This window comes from Cinclus cinclus, chromosome 4, assembly GCF_963662255.1.
Source record: "Cinclus cinclus chromosome 4, bCinCin1.1, whole genome shotgun sequence".
In the NCBI taxonomy this organism is placed as follows: Eukaryota; Metazoa; Chordata; class Aves; order Passeriformes; family Cinclidae; genus Cinclus; species Cinclus cinclus.
The window spans coordinates 10,375,537-10,400,739 of NC_085049.1; the positions used below are offsets into that span (position 1 = coordinate 10,375,537).

Sequence of the window (25,203 nt, forward strand, 5' to 3'; positions counted from 1 at the left end):
TTTAAACTACTGTAGAGAACATGCATAAAAAAAAATGTAGGGGTTTACAGTCTGTGCTTTGCTAGGTACGAGAAATTGGTGCTCTGTTTTTACTTGAAACTTCAAAATGCTGCTTAATTGGTGCTCTTTAACTTTTATGCATTGATTAATTTAGGCATAGTTTTTTTCAATTTTAATGCATTAAATCTGACATTTTATCTCAAAGCAGTTATCTGAATAGTGGTGGAGAGACAGTGTTTATATTACTGCAAATTTAATTTTATAAATGTGGTTAGTAATCTGTGGAAAGTATACGTGAAAAGAGATACTGTTGGAAATACAGAATTTAAGTCTTCCAAGCACTCCAATGACCATGGTTTCCTACAGTGAATTGTCCCATTAAGATGGGAAACACTGCAGCAATGAATTTTGTAGGTATAAGCTTCTGATGATGAAATGAAATGTGTTTTGTGTTCAAGTATTATAATAATGAATGTATCATGCTTTTTATTAAATTGAGTTTATTAAATTAATACGACCAAGCTTCAGCAAAATACTTTGAAATCTTGCTTGTTTTTGCATGCTTAAAGTGCTGAACACAGAGAACTAGCATTGCACTTACAAAACTCCCTTCCCATTTTAATCTCTTCTGACAAAGGAAATTAAGGAAAGCAGCACATTTGGAAGTACATAGGGAAGGAGATGGCTCTAGTACCACAGATAACACACAGGAGGGAACAGTGCAGAGCTACGGTACAAGCACCTCTTGCAGTATTGGAGCTGTCTTCAGAGATATCTGGCATGCTGCTTTCTTTTTATCAGGGTTTGTATTTATTCAAGGCTACATATGTGTTAGAGATGCACTATCCCTTTTCTAATAAAGTAAATATTGATGTAGTGATTAAACTTCTGTTGATTTATTTTTTGCTCTTGATAGCAAACTCATCTGAGTATTTGAAAATGGGCTCATGTGTTGTTTCTTGACTTTTCCAAATGCTGATGCAATAGTTTTGAAAAAAAATTGAATTGTCATAGAATACTTAGGGTTGGAAAGGACCTTAAAGGATCATCTAGTTCTTCCCCTTTGGCATAGGCTGGGGCAACTTCCACTAGACCAGAGCCCTATCCAGTGTGGCTTTGAACACTTCAGGGATGGGGCAGCCACAGCTTCTCTGGGTGACATGTTCTATTCTTGCCACCAGTTTTAATCCAAAGAGAAAAATTCAGCTCTTTAATTTTCCTTTATTATATTACCTCCTTGTTACTCCAAGTGAATGTAGTCAATTCTGTCACCGTCATCAAGTGACGCACTTTTTCTTCAGGATTTAAATAAACACTGATTGGGCTATGAAAAAAAAGTTTTTTTAAAAAACCCATTCTATAGCTCTATGTACAGGACATGCTGTGCATGCAGCATTTGGAGTGCTATGTATCAGCATTTATTAATAAGTGAAAATATACTCAAAGTAGTATTAAATTGAGAAAAGGGATAATGCAAGTTATTATGTTGATGTTTTGTTGTGCATGCTGCATTGTAAATACAGCAATACTAACATGTCTGTCATACCTGTGATCTGTGCTCTTAACCACTGGTAAAACTTAAGTTACATTCTGGGAGTATCTACTTGAAACCTTGGACAAGTTTTAAAAATGTTTGAAAGTGTGTTGTAAGAGGAGAGTTCATTTGACTTTTTCCTGTGTGAGTTGAGCTCTCTTTGTTAAACTGTGGGTCACAGTGATGGGCACCAGGGCTGTTCTTTGGGTCTGTGGGCATTATTCTCTGGTATGTTTGAAGTGTGATCTTGTAAACTTTTTAGTGTTTTGTTTTCTCTTCATTGAAGATACTGTTCTGCAGTAAGAAGAGTGTTGGAAGATTATTCTTTTTCCCTTGGCTTTCCTGCTGTTGGGCTCAGAGTGTTTTCAGTTGAGAAGGACTATGTGAACCTTACCCTGAAGACCTGTTTAAACCATTTAATGAGAGGTGGTGTGTATATGTAGAGAGAGATTAAGTCTCCACGATGACCACTTAGTATATACTATTTCCTTAAAGGATAAGGAACGCAGAGTGACTGAGAATGCTGTAAACAGCCCTTAGTCCTTGTTACCCCTTCAGTTGCAGAGGCACAGTTGTTTGTATGTCTAGAGCCATACAAACTTGTCCAGATGAAAAATAATCTTTTTTTTTTTTTTTTTTTTCTTTTTTTTTTTGCAAGGGGAACATGCAGTTCAGTTGCTTCATGTAATTTTTTTCATGGTAATGCAAACAGTTTTGTCAGCACAATGGGAGTGGGGCTGGGAATGAGGAAGCAAGAGCACAATGTCGAGTACATAGACTACTTGGTGATGTTGCTTAAAGAAAATCTTAGGAAATCTCAGTGCAAGGAGGCTTCACAGCTACACCTGTCCTGTTTCTTAAGAAATACGTGGTAACTCTTTAGATAAGCACATTAGAATGAGTCATTAGTATTTCTTTTCAGCAGTTTTTCAGTTATAGTAATCTTTGACATACTGTTTTCTGGAATTTTAAGTATAGGTCATAAGTACATGATTTCAAATTAACCTCAGAAATTACGTTCTCTTTATTAGGGCAGGACCCTGTGTACCATTTGCCTGTGCTCAGATCATTGGCAAACTGGAATTGTTTATTCATTAAATATCCTTTTGATTGGCAGAACTCAGTCTGACTTAAAAATTATAATTCTAAGATTTAATCCAATGCAGGGGCAATTTAGAAAATAGTATTGATAAGTTTTACTTGAAAAGAGATTAGTACCCAAGCAGATGATTTGTTCAGAATATAAGACTGATTTAGGGATTTGCATGTGTCCTTACTCCAGTGAAAATCTTGCAACTTCTCTAAAAGTTTTACAGTGGGAACAGAGAGGAGAGTTTTTCTGGTCAACCCCAATGAAAATACATTGAAAGAATACATGAGAGTGCAAATCCACACTCCTCCAGACACCTTATTTAACTTTTCATTTTTCCAGAGTGTTTTCTCTGGCTAATGCATGGATAAGACTGAAAGTCTTTCTTGATTTAGCTTTTGGAAATATTCAAGCCTTTTAAGACATTGAATTTATTCCTGGTGTTCTTTGTTTTACTCTAATTACTTTCAGTTATAGCCTAAAATTGTAAAAGTTGATTAAGGATGTATGTATATATATATATATATAGTAATTCTAGAAAACCATACATTTTTGTCAGCTAGGGATATATTGTTTGTTTGTTACTGGTTTTTTTTTTGTTTTGTTTTGTTTTGGTTTTTTTTTTTGGTAGACATGTGCACAAAAGCCTAACTTTAAGCCCAAGTGTATGTTTTTCTGGCTTGAGGCTTACACTTAAATTTAGGGAGTCATAAAAATAACTTTGGTTTCTCTCTTAGAAGCAAATAAAGACTTCAGTCAAGCTTCCTGATATTTAGAATGAGCCTTAGTTGATACCAGACAAATAGGTTTGGTCTTGCAATTTTAACACTCAAACTTTGCTTGAGTAGTGAAATCCCATCTGAAAAAGTTGTGTATACATGCATATGTTCTTTCTTTCTCTTATCTGTCCCTGTTCAGCTGTTTGAGGCTACTTCTTCTAGCTTTAAAGTTTTGTATAAAATGTATAAAAATTTCTCAAGTCAAATCTGGAAGAGAGTTGTCCCATTAATCTGCTCATACAGTTAAGTAATTTGTAGAGGAAATGTTTCTGGCTTGCATGTGTGTGTGTGATGAGAACTGCATTTACTTCTGCACTGTTAGAAAGAAATTTTTAAAAAGTGCTGGAGGAATATTTAATGAATTCCAGATTATCTTATCTGGATTCCTCCTTACTGCAGATAATTCCATTTTAGTGCTACTTCCTCAGTACTCACAACTGACCTTACTTACTATTTTGCAATGAGTTGCTACTGAAAGGCCGACCCTTTGCTTTAAAAGAAATATAAATGTTAACTTTTTTCCTAGTTAGGGTGACAAATTAAATTAAAGATGGGTAAGGAGGATTAAACACCTTAGTAGCATTGTCTCTTCTCTTGGTCATTTTATCTGCATCCCTTTATTCCATTTTTTCTGCATGCCATTATTTTGTGAGCTGAATCAGTACTTTTTGTAATTTTTTTTTTCATTTTATTCAGCTGTCCTTAGCCATTTCTTGTGTTCAGGACTCCCCTTTATATGTGGGATACCTTACCTTGGAAGGAATGTGAGGTGACTCTCCAAATTCTCCCAATTTGTTTGATGTACATATTAAAGAGGAATTTAATCTTCTGCTGTGTAATCCAAGCCCTCACAGAATGCCTCAGTCCTTAAAGAGAAAGGCAGTGCTCAAGATCAGTTGAACAGATTCTTGATAGCTCCCTGACCTATGTTCAATGTTCTACTTGAAATAAAAATAGAAAATTTCAGAAGCCTTATTTATACCACTTTCCTCTTGTCTTCTCTCTTGTCCCACCAAGCATTCTGAAAATCAAATTTAGAAATTGAAAAAAGGAGCAAAATTTAATTTACTTTGACAATACAGAAGCCTAAAAGAAGACTAAAAGTCCCTGTCACGAAGGTAGCAAGTTGCTATTGCTCTTCATTACTTAATCCACTGCACTTTCTAGTTTGGGAGTATAATCATCCAAACGTTTGCTTTGAGAGAGCCTTCTTGCATTAGGTAGTCTTGCTGGTACATTTTTTGTCTAAGAAAGGGCCTTGATTCTAGAGGATGTTATGGGAGACTCTTCAGTGTAAGTGGTCTTGAGATTTTTGTCCTTCAAGAAATAACTTAGTTGGTTTGTAAGAGATACTGAAAAATCTGGGGTGTTACTGGGTATTGCAAAAAAGAGTGGATCCCCTTCTGTTTTGTAGGGTTGTCAGTAAGCAGAGTATATTCAAAACAACACCAAATATCAGGGTACAGTGTACTAAACAGCATGTTTGTTTGCAGCTTCAGGAAATTGCATGCTTGCTTTGAATTAATAATTATTAAAGCAGCTTCTAGCATAGCTCTTTTATTTAAGTTAGAATAGAGGTGTTTCTCTTTCACTTTTGAGGCTTGTGGTTCTTCTATTGCCAAAGCTGCTGTGAAGTTTTTATTTTTGAAACAGGTTTCCTTTTCTCTTCTTTCAATAACTAGTGATACACATTTCTTTTACACACTGACAGTTTATTTTATAACAATTTTGGAAGAGGACAGGGGATATTATTTAGAAGATCAAATAATTCCAAATATGATATCAAAATCAGATGTTAATATTGTTGGTTTGTGGACCTCTTAGTAAAGCTAAAACATTGGTTGATAGGAATAAGCAGGATTTAGACTGGAAAATATTTAAGGGAATAATTAATATATGTATTTGTTCTAAATATAGATCAAAGAAAGCAAAAAACTCAATAGATAAATCCACTGAAACTGATAATGGCTACGTGTCCCTTGATGGGAAAAAGCCAGGTAAAGGCAGTGAAGAATGTGTGCAGGGCCATGAACGGCGGTGTGAAGTGATCAGGCCAGAAGAGACAGGGTGGAACCCTTCCACAGGGAGAGATGCCTTGGGCAACCACAGTCACCACAAAGTAAGTGAGTTTGTTGCTTTTTATGATGCCTTTGAAGAATTTTTATCTACTTTCTTCTTAAAAATATTTTTTAAATGAAGTTAGGCTTAGGGTCCTGGAGCCAGAAATTATAATGAGTTGTCCTACTTCGTCATATTCCTGGCTTTTCCTTTTTCTTGTAACGAGGAATATTAATGGTGTTTAAACATTCTTTGGTATTCTGTATTTCAGTATACAAATTTCTGTGCTGTGCTTTATCTGTGGGTGTTTACTGACCAGGTAAAAGTCCTGTACCTTCTCTGTGGTAAAATGGAACAGATTATGGATTACTGACAATTTGCAATTTTAAGGACATTCTGAGCATTTATTTGCTGGTGAATCATCCTCCTTTTCCTTTTTTTATTTTTATCTTTTGTTTATTTGTCTGTGTTAAAGATGAAGAAAGCAGGAGTTCCCTCCAAGTGAAATAGGCAAGACTCCCTATAATGAGGAATAAGAATGAGAGGGAATAGTAGAACCATTACAGAACCATAAGAAGTGATCATGGAAGAAAGCATTTTAATTTGCCTGGGTCTTATTATTTCCTGTATATCCTGTATTCAAAGTAACATATATAAGTGACCTCAGTATTCAGCCTATATCCTCTAAGCACTTCATCCTTGGGAGAGGTGGTAAATGTTAACTTTGTTGATAATTCAGTGTTATCCTGTTACTTTTGATTGGTAGTTTGGTTTGTTCTCTTCAGATGTGGATACGTTTTCTCTAAGCCCTTCTGGGCATGTTCAGTTTACCAAAAATCACATTTCAAATAAGAGCATCATGCTCGTTCTTGAGGCTAACGTGAGCTAGGCCTTCCTTTGAAAAAATGTTTTTGATGTTGCAATTTCTATTCCTTAATTCCTATTCTGCCAATTACTGTTGAGTCTTGAAAATGCATTAATGTCTGGTTTATCTGAGTATAAATATCCAAGTTGCAGAAAGAGATTTTATTTCACTAGTTGAGAACAAGACTTAGTAAATATGACTGTGTCTTATTAATACTGTATTTCTTGCACTAGGATGCTCACAGGACTGTGACAAATTTATCAGATGAAGTTTCTAGTGAGGAAGGGCCTGAAACTGGCTATTCTTTACGCCGTAATGTGGAGCGCACTTCTAGCGATTGTACGCTTCGAAACAGGAAATCTCACCATTATAAAAAACACTACCCTCTGGAGGTATGTTCATTTCTGTTGCTTGCCTGTGAATTCTTAAAAAAACACTTCTTATTGAATAAGGTATATTGAGCAAGCAGCTTGCATTTACTTGGTTGCTGGCTGGAGTTAAACTATGACATTTCCACAATTTTTTTTTTCCCTGTATTGGTTTTTAGGAGTCTGTAAATTAGAAGTCATGCTAGTGAGGAACACAGAATTCTTTTTTCCCTTTTGTTTAATGACTGTTTTCAAATTAAGAGGTTGTAATCTAGTTTCTTTGAGCTTCATCCCATTTTTTAATTTGTTGTAAGGAGACTAAAATATGTTCAGTAGGTTTTTGCATTGGGTTGTGGTAACTCTCTTGCTGTCTCATGATACCAGTTATATCCTCTGTAAATTTGTTTTGTTACAGAAGCAGTATTAATTGGGAATATGCAAATTTTCAGCATGGTACTGCTCCTGTTTCTCTCCATTTAGTATTTTGGATTCACTCACTTCCTTGAAGAGAAGTCTGATTGACTCTGAGTTTTCATTTCCTCATGTTCATTGAAACACTAATATAAAATATTGTCATGAAAATTTAACAAAATTGTTAATGTATAAAAATGCCAAAATTTTAAGAGACTTGATGACATTGCATCTTAAAATAGGGGGTTTCACAGATTCCATATTAGCATAATCCTTAATTGTAAGAACTCAGACATTGAAAGAGAATGGGATTATCTTATTGTAGTTTTGTTTATTCATTATTTTAAAAAATTATGCTCTTTTGCTAATGGTCTGCAACTTCACAGATATGGAACACTTTTTAAAGGCTGTATTTTTTCACTAAGGCTAAGCAAAGGAAGCAAAGAGTAAAATCAGTGCTGACAAAAGTCCAAGAGATGGGCTTGATAGGCAGAGTCTCATAAGTAAGATCTCTACTTGATATAGGAAAAGTGTATTGAAAGGGTTCAGGTATTGCTTGCTTTGATCAGAACTGCAAAGCCTTGAAGTTGATGCTTTGCATAAAAGACATGATTAAATAAGCTGTTCTTTTCACTCTTTTCTCACAGACTTTGGTTAGAAAGATCCAGAATGTTACCTGATCACAGCATTTAATGCCTTTGCACGTGTGGTTTGTGATAATGGCACTGTTTGTTTCGTGTTACGGAAGGTGTCTCTTCACTGTGTGCTTGTGCAGCCATAGTGCTTCACAGGAGGAAGCAGAAAGACACCATTACAGTTGATTTCTTTTGTTTTTCGATTTAAATATATTTTTCTCTTGCAAAGAGTGCTTCAAAGTTAGGGAAGACTTTGTAGATACCTTCAGAAACTAAAGAGACAAAATGTAATCCATGTTTAGCTGTGGCAGTCCTGTTATGCACTTATTCCCTGCTCACTGATCTGACTGATGCAATGAAAGAGGAAGCTTTTCTTTCTTGCTACCAACTCGCCTCCCCCACACCATTACAAAGGAAATGAAACAATAGTTTTCAAATCAGTGAAAGCTTTCTTTGTATTTTAAAAAAAATAAAATTAGTGAAGTCAGTGGATATACTCTCAAATTCTGTCCTACATTTTCTTTTATCTTCATGTTTATATGTGTTGTTTGAGCAAGCTATTTTTCACGTTCTTACTTTATTAACTTTCAACTCCAGTGGTACCCAGTCATGACTGCTTCAATAAATATCTTTTTTGATTTAGAAAAAAAAATGCTTCAGACTCTTCCTGCATTGATGTCATCGCGCTCTTTGTAAAAGGTGGAGGAAGAGTTCAGACCAATTTTTTTTCTGTACATTTCTTTACAAAATGGTTTGAATAAAATGCATTAAGCATGGTTTTCAGAAAGAATTTAGAACATTTCTTCAGATGGCAATGGACTATGAATCACAGTGAGTTAGTATGTCTGTTGAAACAGTGCTTAATTTTTTTTCAGTGTAAAAAATTGTGTTCTCAAGAGAAATTAGTAGAAAGAAATAAACTTGGTGTTCAGAGGGAATGGAAATTGCCAGAGGATGGCAGTGGGTGGGCTGATACTGCTTTAATACTACATTCCTGTCGTGCTGGAAATGGATTCTGGTTGTTGTAGAAAGTAGTTTAAACTTTACATTGTCATTCTGAAGACAATAGTAGATTGTTTCATATGTATGCATTGTGAGATTTGAACGTCCCAAACTTAAGATTTTTCTTTCTTTCTTTCTTTTTCTAAGAGCTAGGTAAAACTTGGTTTACAAAGGCATACTTTTTTTGTGAAATGCACTTAGTTTAAAATAATTAAAATTTTATGTCTAAGTGTGCAGATTACACATCAACCTGGCATTAGCTGTGTGTTCCCATGCTTATTTTTTCCCTCTATACCTGATGCATTACTGTCTTCAAACAAGCTCACTCTGTCTTTGAGAAGGTATGTTAGTAGTAACAATGTGACTTTAGGGGACTTTTAGGGTCAATTCTTCAGAAGTTTGAGATATAGCTGGAGTCTGTGGCTTGATAATTACAATTAAATTTTAAACTTATGAGCTCTAAAAATCTGTGAAGTAGTTAGTTCTTTTTAATAATGAGTATGATTTGATTCTACCTTATGTTACCCCATCACTAGAAAGCAGGGATAATGGACTGTTGCTTTTGGTACCCTATCTTAAAATGTGCAACCACTTAGACACACTTGCAATAAACGTACAAATCTTTCTGATGACAAGGATAATGGATTAGAACCTAAAAATCCAGATAAACACAGATTCACCAATCTAAACTTTATAACATCTCTGCCAGGAAATGATGATGAACAAAACAGCGGCATTAATTCCAGTGGATGTTTGGGTTTCAGGACACACCTAAATCAGGTACTAGCTGCAGTTCTCGGTGCTCAAGCTCCAGACAGGACTCTGAGAGTGCAAGGCCAGAGTCAGAAACAGAAGATGTGCTGTGGGAGGACCTCTTGCACTGTGCTGAGTGCCACTCGTCCTGTACCAGCGAGACAGATGTGGAAAGCCCCCAAGTGAATCCGTGTGTGAAGAAGGAATTCAGAGATGACCCATTTCATCAGGTTGGCATGCACCAATTTTGGGTTTTTACACTACACACAAGTTCAGTGTTACCTATCAAACGTCACAGAAGGCCTGGGAGAAAGACATGTACTAAATGGAAGTAACAAAGCCAAAGTGATTTGATGGAATTAAAACAAGGAAAACTTGATTGCTGCTACTCAGTCATTAATTTGCCAAAAGAAGAGGGTATGACAGTATGTCAAACTAGCCTATAGAACATTTGAGTGTTTGAATCTTAATTCTAATTTAGGGCAAGTACAGATTGATTTAAATTTGCCCTGTGATAGGTGGTTCTGTTTGGTTGTTTATTTTTCTGTTTTGTGTTTTTCCTTTTTTGTTTGTTTTGTTTAATTGTTTGTTGTGTTTGGGTTTTGGTGGGTTTCCTCACCCTTTTGTTTTTCTCTAGTGGAATTGCTTTTTATAAGCACTTACCAGACATCTTTGTTTGCTTGTTTAGAAATGTATATATAAGAAAAGCAAACAGAAGGATAACATGTACTTTATGTGTATGTGTATATATATTATATCATGGGTGTGTTTTACATGTCTAAATCCTATTTGGTTATATTTTTTTTCCTTTAAAGTTTATAATAGCAATTTGGATTATTTCATGCAGTCTTTTCTTTTTTTTAAATGTTTAGTTCTTCCTGCTTGCATTCCATAAAACACTAAACCTTGGAGTAGTGAGTTGAATTACAGTATATATTAATTTAAGGATTTATACTGATTTGACCAGTTGAGAATTTTTCTATTTCATTACAGATGGTAAATTTTTGAGTTTCAGCTCTTGGTGTTGATACTCCCTCTAGAGGGAGAGTTTGGAAAACTATGGTTAAGAAAAGCCTACAACAAATATTTGTGCTATTTTAATATTATAAATAATTTCTTCTTCACCCGGTGGAAATAAGAAGGGAGATAACTGAGTACTCAGCAGACTTCAGATCAATACTGACAAAGCAAGCAATGAAATGAAAGTAAAGCTTTGCTTTTAATCAATGATAATTAAAATCTAAAAATAATAGCATGCCCTTGCCAGCACCACCACTTCCAGCAGCGTGATGCACATCGTGCCAGGTGACTAAAGCTGAAAGCAATTTTAATCTCCTGAATGGGTTGGGAGGAAGACAGGGCTGAGGAAAATCAAGAAATGACCACAGCAGTACTTGTCACCTGAGTATTTTTTCCGTATCCTTTAGTTCTCACTTGGCTCTGTGGTTTGAAAAGAAAGGTTCCTGAGCCCTAAGTGCATTCAGAAGATTAATCTGGGATTGCTTGGCTCTAGGAGCTGCCTGCATTGATTAGACACCTCCTGCTCTCTGAGTCTGGCCAGATACAGTGTGCACAGGGGGGGTCTTTATGCATAACAAGGACTGTAAGTGTACAAGTATCATTAAGAGCAAATAAAAAAAGCTGTTTCCCTTAGGTTTAACCTGGGGAGAGTGCTTTTCAGAATGGTAGAGGTAAATAAATTTTTTAAAAAATTCATTAAATGTGTCAGAATTGAAACTGACTTTTAAGTAGAACTTTGTTTTCATATTTCTCTCTTTTATATTTTTGAATGAAAAAGAAGCCAATAAATCTTTAATCACATTAACTCATTCCTATTAGCAAATGAAGTATAGAGAAGGAGAGATTTCTGTTCTCACAGCTATTTCTTGGAAAAGAAGAGGATGATTTTGAGGAATGAGGTTAACATACAGTAGAAGTCTATACAGCAATATTTGTGTCAGTCTAAAGTGTTTTGGTTTGGTTTCTTGGTGTGCTTATTTGTTTTTGTTTTTGTGGGTGTTTTGTTTGTTTTTAATTTTTTGTTAGTATATTGCTGACAAAGGCATATTGACATGAAAATAGATTTTTAGTTCTGATGGAAGATGTTCCTTGTCTTTCCCAGAGTCATTTGCCTTGGATCCACAGTTTGAATCCAGGACTAGAAAAAATAAGTGCAATTGTATGGGAGGGTAATGACTGCAAGAAAGCAGATATGTCTGTACTTGAAATCAGTGGTATGATAATGAACAGAGTGAGTATTTGTTTTACTTTGTGCAAATATTGTATTTTAAAGTGTAAGCACTACCACTATCACTACCAAGCTTGGTTTATGGTTGGGGTTTTTTGGTTGGTTGCTTGTTTGTGGGTTTTTAAATTTGTTTTGTTGTTCGTGTTACTGTTTAAGTGTCTGTTACCCACATTATTGTTCTATGGATTACATCACTCCGATTTAATTGTTACTGCTAGATTAAAGGGCTACCAGATCTTCAGTGTTGGAACAAAGAAGGTGTTTGCATTGTTAGGTGCTTGCTCACATAGCCAACCTCAGTTTTGTTGATACATGCTGTGAATATTTATCTCCTTGATTTTGATGAACAAGCAATTTATTTGGTTGGGAATGTACAGATCTGAGTATCTGGATGCTAAAGTCAGGATTGGAAAAAAAGCTTTCTTCTTTAGGAAGCAAACCTCTAAGAGGCTGAGTGGGATGTTCTCAACTAGTCCTCCCTCCTTTTTCCTAGTACTCCTTCCTCTTCAGGAAGCAGTTGGAAATCCATTTAATTGATGTGCTGTTTTTCAATACAGACAATGTGGGTATATTGTAGAGTTGCTCATAAAATCCAAGCATAGCCAAAGAAAACTGTCACTGGTTCTGACAGGTTGATACTCATGCTCTCCAAGTTGTTAAAAAGCAACTTATTTACAAACCTGGTTCTGAACTCTACCTGACTCAGAGACTTTACAGTTTTGGATGCAGGACACAGAAGAGAAAAACTATGCAAGCCATAGGCAGCACAACAGAACACCAGTCCTGTCTGTGCTGTAAATACTTCGATTCCACTGAAAAGATGCAACCTAAACCAAACAGAAATAGGAGCAACATACAGAATCTAAGCAGCCCAGTCTGATTGGCCCACTTGACTAATTCAGCATTCAGTGAATTTTTAATGCAGGAATATGCACTGCAATGTTTTATTACTGTGTTTTAAAATTATTTGTCTTATTTGGTTCCTGTGCATTAAGTGCTCTTTGAGGACTTCCTGTTTTTTTAAATAGTAAAATAGGAAGGTGATTAAAGTTTTCGTACGATTTACCAGATTATAAAGTATTCTTTGTGATAAAATTAAAACATTAATATTTTGTTGATTGAATTAATGACAGAATCATTCAAAAATTAAATATATACCTCGTTTTCTTTTGTTTTTAGGTGAACAGCTATATACCAGGAATTGGCTATCAGATTTTTGGGAATGTCATATCTTTAATCTTGGGTTTAATGCCCTTTGTTTTTCGACTTTCCCAAGCTAAAGATTTAGAACAACTGGCTGCACATTCTGCCACTGAGCTTTGCATGACTGCATTTGGATCGAATGGAGATGTTCTGGTTCTCTCAATGGTTATTATAATTTTCCTGGTCCGGGTGTCTCTAGTTTGGATTTTCTTTTTTCTGCTCTGTGTAGCAGAGAGAACATATAAACAGGTATGAACAGCAAACCAAGAGACTTCATCTAAAGCAAACCTAGGTTTAATATTTGCACTTTTTGACTTGGTGGATATTTTGTTTTCTTCAGTACTCTATGAGTCAGATCAATGATGACAAATGCTTCATTGGGTTTACAGTTTAGGAGATGACTCAGTTCTAGTAGACTGAAGTCTCTGAAGCTAAAAGGTGTTTGTTGGTGGTGTGTTTTTTAATTTTTTTTTTCCTGGAGAGAATTTCTGGGGGAAAACTGCATTAACCCAATGCTTAGTCATGTCCCAGTTTGTTTCAGGTTTCCACAAGGAGAAGTAATTTCAGAAAAAGAGCTCTATAAATTTAAAGTATATTTAATTAAAAACCTTCAGTTTAATTCATAGGATGGTTTGGGTTGGAAGGAACCTTAAAGATCATCCAGTTCCAACCCACCTGCCATGGGCAGGGACCCCTTCCATTAGACCAGGTTGCTCAGAGCCCCATCCAGCCTGGCCTTGAACACTTCCAGGGATGGGGCATGCAAAACAGTTCTGTCTATCCCTGGCCAAGGCTCTGCCTGCTTTGTTGTTCGATCAGTTCTGTAGCTGGAGATGGTGAGAGATGCTCTCTGAAGTACTACAGTGTTACTGCAGTTGAAAGTTCAGAGAGCAGCCTTACTGGCTGCAGCATATAAATACTTGCTGGTCTGCAAAAGAAACATTTTATACTTCCTGTTCTCAAATTGTAGTCAAAGTATGTGATGCAATACAGTAGAATAGAATTAACTACAGTAGAATAGAATTAACCTGCTTCTAATAGTGATTTCTATTGAAAGGAACTTCTGTGGTATAGGTACTCTCTAATGCAAGTAATTGGCAAGTTTAATGTTTTTCCCCGAATTTAAGAGCATAGCAGATCTGTTGTCTAAAATTTGAAGAAAGGAGAACTCAAAGTATAGCTAAATTTTGTTAATCATTAGAATGTGGGAACTTTTAAAATGTTTTAGTGTATTTCCTCTCTTTAATGGTATGCTGCACTTACTTCTGGTTTCTATTAGCTTATTTTAATTTACATTGTTACATTGTAAGCATGTTACATTCGTCATTATGTTGAAGTGTTTAGTGAAGTCATTCCTGTTATTTTTTAGTACCTCTGAAAATCATTTAACAGTTAAGGTAACTTTTTTGTCTCTGCAGAGGCTACTTTTTGCCAAACTTTTTGGCCATCTAACATCTGCCAGAAGGGCAAGAAAATCGGAGGTGCCTCACTTCCGCTTGAAGAAAGTGCAGAATATAAAAATGTGGCTTTCTCTCAGGTCCTATCTAAAGGTAAAATAATGTATATTTTTGCTTTAATAAGATTTTTTAACACATTTAATACATTTTAAACATCTTAAGATAATGTATGCTTATGTTCTAACATAAAATATCTCCTGTGCTGTTTCAATCTTCCTGATGGAAAGTTGGTGTTGTAGTCTGAATATTTCCTCCTGTACACTTACTGTGGGTGCACATGTCCCATATATGCTTCATTTTCGTGACTCTGGGCCAGCAGTGCCTGCAGGCAGACAGCTTTTGGGGAAATGAATGTGTGGTTTTCACCTTGGATTACAGCCTGAGTATGTTAAGAGTTGGAGTCTTGTCTTGGTAATGCCAGCTGTAAAGTTGTGTGAATATGTTGAGTAAAAAGTGACCACTTGTAGTCTAATACTGTCAGTATCTTATTTTAAGAGTCTCATCAGTTGATGTCATTAACACAAGGAATTTATAAAGCAAGACAGTTCTTGTGCATTTGTGCTCTGAGTGTATGGTGCCAGGTGAAGCTAGAAATTATGCCCAAGTATCATCTGTAAGACATTCTGATCCCTGAAATCTCCTATCACTAGTTTTTACAAGCAGAAGAAGATTAATGAAAACATTAAGGAATTATGTTGTGGAGGTTGGAGAGCATGGAAAGCAGGAGCTATAAGCAAACAATTTGGTGTGTTGCTGATGGGGTGAAAGGAGGAAAACACCACTTGGATAATAGAATGTAGTCCAGGTGGTTTAAATTTCTGCAGATGGTAGCACTGTTGTGGAATGTCTTCCCTTCTTTCCTTGCAACCACACTTGTGTATTCCACCTTTTCCTCTGCCACCAGGAGCATTTGTATAATAATGTGGCTAACAAAGGAGTGGTCAGAGGCAGGTGTGTAGGGACCTGAGTCAACTGAGAAATAACCAGTGAAGAACGATGTGATTCTATGTAGTTATGCTGAATACCAGTGCTGACTGGGTGGGCTTTCACTCACATGTGCATTTCCTGCATTTTCAGCGTCGAGGTCCTCAGCGCTCAGTGGATGTCATAGTTTCATCTGCCTTCCTACTGACTATCTCAGTTGTGTTTATCTGTTGTGCCCAGGTGAGAAAAAAACATTACTTGTAGAGAAACAGCCATGACTTAAATAGTTCTAAACACAATTTTGAGTGCCTTTTGCATGGTGTTTTGTGGTAAGTTAGAAGAACCCCAGTGAAAAACCAGTAATAACTGTTAGAGCTTTTTGGAATAGATCTTCATTTTTTTTATTGTAATTTCATCTACTTTAAAATATTCTTCTGTAATAGCAAAAAAAAATGTAGCAAGAAGTTAGAGGGTTGGGCAATCACCAATGGTGTGGAGTCTCATGAGGGGAAGTGGTGGATTCTACACGTGGGACAGTGTGATTCTTGGGGGTGTCCTGTGCAGGACAGGAGTTGGTTCAATCAATGATCCTTTTGTATCCCTGACAACTCAGGTTATTCTGTGATATCACTGTTACATTTGAAATCTGTCATCTCCTTTATTTTTCATTATGGTTTTTAGAACACTTATTTTTTTTTTTTTTCATTTTGCATCAAAACACACTTCTGCAAAGACAGTTGATACTGACCTTGGTTGATGCTTTTTGTGAGGATCAGTCTTGTTGGCTATATTTGCCTGCCCTCTAGTGGAAAATCTTGTAGTAAGATCTATGATTAAAGATTTCTGTTGCTTAAGATTTGTCTTGGAACTTCTGTTTCAAAATATAGGGAATCTTCTGGTTGTGTTTTCTTTCCATTTGCTAATTAACTCTATTGTGTTTGCCTGTTAGCTAACTATAAGTGTTTCATTAAGAATGCAATTTACATAAAATATAGTACAAGTAAGAATGTATTTTTAATCCCATTTTGTGCCTTTGCAAGTTTGAACAGGAGTTTAAAATTGTCTTAGAGTGTATTTTTTTTATCTTTTCTCAGGCCTCATATCTCTGATACAGTGCTGATTTAAAATTATAAGTCAGGTTTTATAGGCCAAAAAACCTTACATGTATTTATTACTGGGGTATGTTTCTTGAAGTTGTGGAGATAAATAATGTATTTTCTTGTATCATGTAATTATTATTTCAAATTAAATTTTGATTTCTCTTTTTGTTTTCAGCTACTTCACATGCATGAGATTTTCCTTGATTGTCACTACAACTGGGAACTCATAATTTGGTGCATTTCTCTAACTCTTTTCCTCTTAAGATTTGTTACTCTTGGATCTGAAACAAGTAAAAAGTACAGCAATACCTCAATATTACTTACTGAGCAGGTGAGAATTTGTATAGACCTGTATTTTTATATCTAAACAACTCATTCATCTGGTAGGTCTCAGGCCTTTTAGATTTATTAGAATAGTTTGGATTAGGAAGTTAATTATGGGGAAATGAAGCAACTTTGCAACCCAAAGTTCAGTTTCTGAGATAAATGTTCGACTATATCCCAGCTTCTGTTTAAGTGAGTGGGCTTAGAGGTACCGTCTCCTTTGTATAATTTAACATCTAACAGAACACTAAAAAAAAAATATTTTTTAAATATGAAAAAACCCCTGGAATCTGTGTTAGATGGGTGAGTAAAAGATATGAAAACAAACTTAACCCTCTCTGAAGTGAATTGCTGTTACCAGTCCAATAGCTTAGGACTGTTAGGTTGCATGAATTACATATAGCCTTTTCTAGACTTCTTGAAAATTCTTTTTTTTTTCCAGTCATTTTTCAAGCTTGGCTTTGGGTCTACATGTGTTTCTTCTCAGGAATGTTCTGGTTGGTGTTTGGGCTTCAAACTTCCCTTTCTGCTCTGCCTAGCATAGCTGTTAGTTTTCCAAGCTAAGCATGTTCAGTTAGTGTTAGGTTAGAAAGAAATTTTTCTTCTCAAGTTTCACACTGGTACAAAACAACCCTTCCAGGGCAACATAAATAGGCAGTTCTAGAAGTCTTCACAGGTTTCCTACAGAAAACATGTTAAAGTAGGAGAATAAAATCTTCCACACTTTGTGTCCTAAAATCAGGATATGAGGCCTGTGATGGATGATATAAATTACTCATTCTTGCACTTACTAAAATAAGGATGGACACCGAGAAGCCTGACTGCCCCTCTGCCTTGTCCTGAATGAGATATTTTGCACCAGTCTGAAACCTCTCAGAGTTGTGAGCTTGGAGAGTTTTCCATTGTTCTGTTGATCCTCAGAGTACAAATAGCTGAACATCCCAGTGAAGCTGGTTTGCTGTTTCTGGACTGAAAATGGAGGGAAGGAACACTTCCTGGGGGAAAAAAAAAATCAGAGAGGAAGGGGAGAGACATTGTTTGTCAAGCCTTTGTTTTGCCTTGATAGGTTTCTCTACTGTGCTCTTCCTCAGAGTCAATGTTTGAACATTTTCATCTAGCATGGATATTGAAGGATGCACACTTTCTGTATGTCCTCAGAACTTAAAGAAGTGTTATGTCATCAGACACTTATCTTGGCATTGAATGCAGTGTACCCTGTTATCCTGTTACCTTTTTCCTCAGAAATGCCAGAGGGCTTTATGAAATGAAGACTAAAATCGAATTCACAGTTGTTTCTCAGAAAATTAAAAGGATACACATAAAAGGATACCCTGGGAAGGACTCATTTTACACTGGTTTCATTTGCTAGAGCTGGGTACTGCAGCGTATTTACAGTGTTCTTGAGACAAACTCATGCAAGTCTAACATTTTGTCTTTACAAGAAAGGTCAAGCCCAAAAAATTGACTGACTCACTTCATCTAAAAAAGCACATCTGATCCAGTGTCCTGGAAAATGGCACACTACAGTTATTAGGCTTACTGAGAAGAGAACAAAGCTGAAAACAAGCAAACAGGAAAGTACAACAACAATAACAAAAAAGACAAAGGAGTCTCAACTCCCAGATGCAATTTAAGTGCTCCACAGATAAGATGAAATTGAAAATTCTACTTTTGCCAGTGAAATTCCAGGCACTTCTTTGTGCTTTATATTCAACCTGTGAATTTCATTATTAGGAGGCATGATGGGAAAAGAAAAGGTTTTTTTTTATTATTATTATTACTATTTTATGCTGTTTGGTTGTAATTTTTAAGGTCCTCCCGAAAGTGTTTATAATTGGTCTTGTAAATCTATGAGGAAAATAGAATGTGTGGTCTGACCATAGTTGTCATTTTGCCAGTTTTTAATCTCAAAGTAGGTGTTGGTAGATGGCTGTGCATACACACTCCTTCTCCTGATGCAAAGTTTGTTATTGAAATTAAGGAAATCATAATAGCTCTTAAGAGATTTGAATCTTCCTAGGGTTTTTAGAGTTGCCAATTAGAGCTTTTACTTTTTGCTTATAAAGCTTGCATTGTTGAAATCAATAGTTTTATCTTTAAAGATTGGAATATCTTTTGTTCCAAAAGCATACTTTTAGTTTAAAATGCAATAGTAATAGTTCAGGAGCTTAATATGTCTTGGAGTATATTAGGCATAGATTTTGATTTTTAACCTGTGTAAGAAACTTACAGTGGTCGTTTTAGGGAGATCTGATAATCAGTTACTTGTTTTAGATGTCTGTGGCCTTTATTTCAATAACCACCATACAACCAGGTGGTTAAATGTGTCATAGCATCATATAGCATCACTTCCTTTCTGTAGTCAGGTAAGTGTCATTTGAAGGACTACTTCAGCACCTTGCTAAATTGTTCCTTTTTTATTTTGAAGGTTGTCATCCTAAAATAAAAAAGTTAGTGGTCTTTCAAGACATTTTTTTCTCTTAATTTGCTTTTGTTATGCAGTAGAAAAGAAAAAGTAGCCTTTGTCTGATTTGGGATGTCAAAGATAGATTGTTTGAGAATGAAAGCTGATGTTTCAAAATTGCTAAAGGGCCAAAAGAGAGCTAATTTGAACTCTTAACTTTCTCAGAAATAATGACCCAAAAAAGTCTACATCATAAGTACTGAAGTGTTCAATATACTGTTCTCCTGCAGCAATGAAGAGTTTAATAATTTTTCAAATATTTCAAGGCATTGGAAAGATTGATTTTCTGCACTCAAGGTGCTCATGAAGTACTAAATTACACTAGAATCTTTGAAAAGAAATTACACTTTAGCAGAGTTATGGTTTAGCATTTCATTCTGCTCAATAACTTTTGAGGATGTTAAGTCTTGTAAAGTCTGCCCACTGGTATAAAAACCTTTTGGAGTTGAATTGTCAAACCTCAGGCAACCCTTGAATGATGAAAAGAAGTTATGTAAACCCTACCTATGTTGGTGGTTTTCTGTGCCTAATTTATACATCAGATAAAACTTTGAAGCTGGTGCTATAATAATGTCAAATTTAATTTGTTATATCATAAAGCATTGTATTTTCCTATGGTGCTGAGCCAGTACTTTTGCTTGAATATTAAAAAGGAAACAAAAAGTTTGCTTGCTCGCAGAAATGCCATTGCAGTTTTGTCATATGGCTGCTGAGTAATCACACTGTTGAAATATTAAGTAGCTCCAAATTAATTCCTTTAAATTCTGAGTAGGTGGTGATACTTGTGTTTTTGTTTTAAATCAGATAAACTTGTACTTGAAAATGGAGAAAAAGCCTAATAAGAAGGAGGAACTGACACTAGTGAACAATGTTTTAAAGCTTGCTACTAAGTTATTGAAGGTAAGAATTAAAATGGTATTCCCGTATTACAAAAAAGAAGCAGAGTAGATTGGTTCAAGAGTCACTTTGTGACTTCTGCAGGCAGTAGGGTGTGCTTTGGTTTAAATTTGCCCTGCACCTCTTTCACAGAGATGCTGCTTGTTCATACACTAGTCTGTTATGTTGCTATCATTGTGGATTGCAAATTATTATTACATCCAGGAAGTTTTATTCTTTAGCTGTATATTAGCAGTGTGAGAGAAGGTACTTCAGGGTGGTCAGGATGAGGAATGCTTGAGAAATGAATGATGCAATTTTATTGTCTGTTTTGAGTGTCAGTACAGTGGTGATTTAAGACTTTGTGGCCTTACTCTACCACACTCTGAATTTGGGTCCCTTAGCCTGTTGATTCCCACATGCCAGGGAGCAGCCCTTAAAATGAAGTTAAAACTCTGTTTAATTTAGCCAGCTAGTAGCTGAGATCAGAGTATTTCTTCTAGTTAGGTGGGTAATTCCTCCCACCAGCACACCTCGAGAAAGGTGTGTGTCAGTCCCCTCCTCTCCAAAAAGATACACAGCACTTTACGTGGGAGGACTGAGAGTCAGCAAGGACTCAGAGCTGACAAAGCAGCTGCTTGAGAGTTGTGCTGCAGCAATAAGGAGAGCCTCACTAAATCAGTGACTATCTCCTGGTGTAAGATAAAGGGCTGCAAAGCTTTTAGGACCTGGTTGTGGAGCCAGTGAAGGGGAGTATTCTCAGTGCATTGGATGGTCAAAGGATGCTGTGGATGCAGAAGGGTTATCTGGATTCAAGGAGAGACTGCACAAGAATAGACAAAGCCCAACAGGTTAAGGATATCACCTCATCAGCTGAAGTGTTTGTGTGCTATGAGAATGTGAGATAGGTTGGATGCTGATCAACTCTTGGTCTAAATTGCTTCCATTTTTTTCGTGCTCTTCCGTGTTTCAGAAAAGGTGTTCTTGTTTTCCTCTTGCCAAAAGTGTATTAACTCACAGCCTTTTCCAGTGGAGAACTTAGCTTTTGTGGCACAAATCCCAGACCCAAGCCCTCATTTAGTTACTCTGAGAACATACCGAAAAGTGAGATTTCCAAGACACCTACTATGAGCTTTAAATAAATTCTTGATAGTTAGTGATAAGAGATATTTACATACTTCATGCCCAGTAGCTAAATGGGCACAGGGTTTTTAAATTTGATTTTGGGTAGTTTTGGTTTTTAAACCTTTATGAAGACTAGATTCTGTTGAATATTCTTACTGTTTTCTGACAAAATTGGTAAGATGAATCCAAGATCTAAATACTTTTTCCTTATAGAATTTCTCTGCTTTCCATCTCAGGATCATGTCTTTTGTATGTTTTGTATTTGCAGCAGTGTTTTATATGGCATTACATCTAAATGAAAAGGTTGTTCATTCTTACTTCACCTTTTTGAAAGAATAATCATAGCTTTGAAATTCTTCACTTTTAAGAAAGGCTTTACAAGGCATTTTTCAAGGCCCGGGATATAATGCAGAAGAGGGAAGAAGATGAATTTAAAGCTAGAAAATATGAATGACCAAAGTAGTGATAGTTGGTAGACTTGATACAATCCACTTTTACCTTTTAAAACTCCTTTTTCCTTCCTTTGTTTGATATTTTTCTAGACCACAAAAGTTTGGGTGACTATATTCACACACCAGTAATGAAATTCAGTGAAGTAGCTTCTTTGTTCAAGTTTTGTTGCAGATTAATTTGGGCTAGTTTTCTGTTCCTTTCATAAAAAAAAAAAAGGTAAAATATTGGCTGTCTGATGATTATTAAGATTTTTTTTTTTTCCTTTATCATCCTTTTCTGGCTATATCAATCAGTTGTTAGTTTTGAAATTGATGGAAAAGGAAGGAAATTTCAATAGGAAAGACATTTTTGTTAATTTTCATAGTTGTGAGGTAGTCTTCTGCCATTATAAAAAAATCTTTCTTTTCTTATTTTTCGTGGTTCTGCCTGTCAGTTCCTTCAATGCTGAGGTGATTCCTGGAAAATTGTAAGGAATTCAGAGATGGTGACACCTAGCTCTTCATTTTCTTGACTTCATGAGCAGATTGGTAGATACTGTACATGGGTAGGCTCCATTTTTTTGAAGAGTTATTTAGACAACAGCAGTCAGCAGTTACTGTAGTGGGTATTTTCCTGCACATTGTGTTTGATAGGCAGAATAATAGGAGAATGTTTTACTCCACTGGGACTTGAAGATTTCCTGAAGTATGTAATGTAGCTCATTATGTACATGAACAAAACCCCCTTTGTGTCATTTTTGGTTTTTAATGATGATGTTATTTTGCTTTATTAGGAGCTGGACAGTCCGTTTAGGTTATATGGGCTTACAATGAATCCACTGCTTTATAACATCACCCAAGTTGTCATCCTGTCAGCTGTTTCTGGTGTCATCAGTGACTTGCTTGGATTTAATCTAAAGGTAAATACTTGAGAAGCATCCTTTTTTTTTGACCATGTTCTTATAGATGGAACACATTGAAGCATAGTTAATTCTTAACCAGGTTAACTAAAAGATTTATTGTTTGCAAAGTGTTGCTAAAGTATTAAATTAAATCTAGATCAGAAGAATAATGGTGTATTTGTCAGAGCAGTCCTTAAAATTGTTTTTTTCATTTTGTGGCTTTGTAATTTCATTTAGGACACTTAATTACAAGAATTCTTAGACATAAGTACAGAGACATTTGCATAAATAAATACAAGACCTTCCTTAGCTTTTCTTCGTATTCGAGATTTGGTTTCTCACTTTAATTCCTTGCTGTTGTCTCTGTAGCTCTCCAGGGGAGGCAGAAAGAGCAGGCTATCCTTGTCTTGCACTGAAGTGAAGTATTGCAGTAGGAGTGGTATGACTGTGACCAATCCTACAGTGTTGGTTTGCTGAAGGACTGTCCTCTTAGATCCTTCTCTCTGGCCCACCCTGAGCTGCAAAGTCTGGAAACTTATTTCAAGATTCAGGTTATGAGGCACAAGCTCGTAGTTACCACAATGCCCTTTATTAGCCATTAAGTTTGCTTACATCTACTATCCTTTTCTTGTTAGAAGTAAATGGATGTAAAATGTGTTTTGGGTGTCATTAGAATATGTAGCAAATACAATAAGAAAAAACGTGGTAGTATTGCAGTTCCTGTAAACAGAAACAATTTAAGAAATAAATAGACTGCTTAATTTTTCTGCTCTAATTTTTCCAGCTCTGGAAGATCAAATCTTGACAGTATAGAAAGAAGATGAAATAACACAGTGTTACAGAAAAGGTCATTGATGGACAAAACTGCCTCAGAGCAGCCACTGAATCTGTATTTCAGAAGCTACAACCTCTTCAAGGAAGTAATTTGGAAAACGGAAGTGTTTACATCTGTCTTGTGCAATCTTTGTATTTATTTCATCTTCTCACTGGTTTGTGTTCGTTTTAGTTGACATTTATGTTTTATTTTTGAAATTACTTGCTTAGTTTTGGAAAGGGTCAGATATAGGAAGGGTCAAGAACTATGTGTCTGAGAGTTTAAAATCCTGAAAATCAGTTACACTAAATTGCTTTCTCTGTTGTTAAAGCTAAGCCAATGCTGAACATTTTTAGTTACCAGTAACACTATATGGAAATATTTTGATTTTTGATAGTGTGGTAAAATTGCTTAGAATATTTCATTTGCACCAGTCATTTCTGAGGACAATGTCAATGGATGCTTGGTTGCAATAGAAAAGTGAGGCATACTCAAAAAATAAAGTACTGACAATACAGTATGACAGGTAGCAAAAATGTTTTCTATTACCATTAGAAACAAGTGGGAATTTCTAATAGTTTGAGTAATTCCAGGATCTGAACTCATAGGCTGCAGTTTAAATATCCTGGGATATTCAAAAGGTATTACATAAGAAGTCAACAAGTGTTCTTTGATAACACACTTATTTGAGCAATAATTGTAAATGGTTACCATGCTGTATGATATTTTGATAAAAATTAAATATTGTATTTATTTGAAGTACTGGGCTGTTCTGCACAGCTCCAACTGTGCATGTGCACTTTTTATTGTTACTTTTAATGAGAAACTTTATACATATAAATGTATATTAATTGGGATATATTATGGTGAACTATGGAGCAGTATGTATTATATGTTGAAGTTGAATATTTAAGCAAGCAAATTATTTACTGGTGAAAGGAATGCTTTGAATGACTGAGCAAAAGATAGATAGATGCTCTCCTCTTGTACACTATAGTATATGCCATTCATACCACGTTGAAGTTTAAGAACAATTAAACACAAAACAAGTTGCTCTGGTGAGCAGCACAGCTTCAGAGCCTGGTATTTGGCAGGTTTGTGTCTTGAAATAACTGCCATTCCTCCCCAGCAGGTGTCATTCCCATGTGCTTTCTGCTGGGGTTTCCAACACCTCTCCCCCTGCCTCCCACAAGGACCAGTCATATTGACTCGTGGTTCTTCAGTGTGGCAAAAATAATGTGTCCATCCCTGTGGAATTAAGTAACTTGTAACAAGCATTCCTTCTACAAATTATTTTGGGAGGATTAATAATACCACCAGGCGCAAGTATTCCTGTATTTTATGTTTCTAAAATACTTGCTTCATACCAGAAAAATGACAAGTAATTGTTGACAAGAGTCTGGGTATTGCCCTATGTTTGCTAATCTTCAGCATCTTGAAAGATTGGAAGTATTGAGTCTTAAACTTATGTGGTATAAAAATATTTTTATATATAAAGCAACACAAACAAGCATTTTGTATTTTATTTGCCTCTGTACTAATGTTTAATAATGACCAAAGTGCATTCTGGTTTTTGGAAGAATGTATTACTGGAGCTTTAAGAACATACTATATTTAGTTTCTCATGTGAAAACTTCAGCTGCCTCTGATCTGTTTCTCCTTTCTCTGTTGTTTGACGTTGGGATTGTTTTTAAAAATTAAGTACATTTTATACACAGTTTTTTCCAAATTATGGTACAGACCTACACAGAACTTAATTTTGCACAAAATATATTTAAAAAATAGAAAAAAAAAGAACAGCAGGAGTTCTATGGGTGATAAAAGATAAGGCTGTTGCTTT

At 35.7% G+C, this 25,203-nt stretch overlaps 1 protein-coding gene across 1 annotated transcript in view; it reads left to right on the top strand.

The window, feature by feature from the left end:
* The window catches only part of PHTF2 (putative homeodomain transcription factor 2), a 53,088-nt gene extending 29,503 nt beyond the window's left edge, over positions 1–23,585 (top strand). Inside the window, exons 7-18 of the mRNA XM_062491562.1 lie at positions 638–802; positions 5,321–5,522; positions 6,560–6,718; positions 9,507–9,725; positions 11,618–11,746; positions 12,923–13,195; positions 14,365–14,496; positions 15,481–15,567; positions 16,603–16,758; positions 20,020–20,115; positions 22,442–22,567; positions 23,334–23,585. Of these exons, the coding sequence (XP_062347546.1) occupies positions 638–802; positions 5,321–5,522; positions 6,560–6,718; positions 9,507–9,725; positions 11,618–11,746; positions 12,923–13,195; positions 14,365–14,496; positions 15,481–15,567; positions 16,603–16,758; positions 20,020–20,115; positions 22,442–22,567; positions 23,334–23,354 (1,765 nt within the window). The 3' untranslated portion in view covers positions 23,355–23,585. The remainder of the gene's footprint in view (positions 1–637; positions 803–5,320; positions 5,523–6,559; positions 6,719–9,506; positions 9,726–11,617; positions 11,747–12,922; positions 13,196–14,364; positions 14,497–15,480; positions 15,568–16,602; positions 16,759–20,019; positions 20,116–22,441; positions 22,568–23,333) is intronic.
* Positions 23,586–25,203: the final 1,618 nt, after the last annotated feature.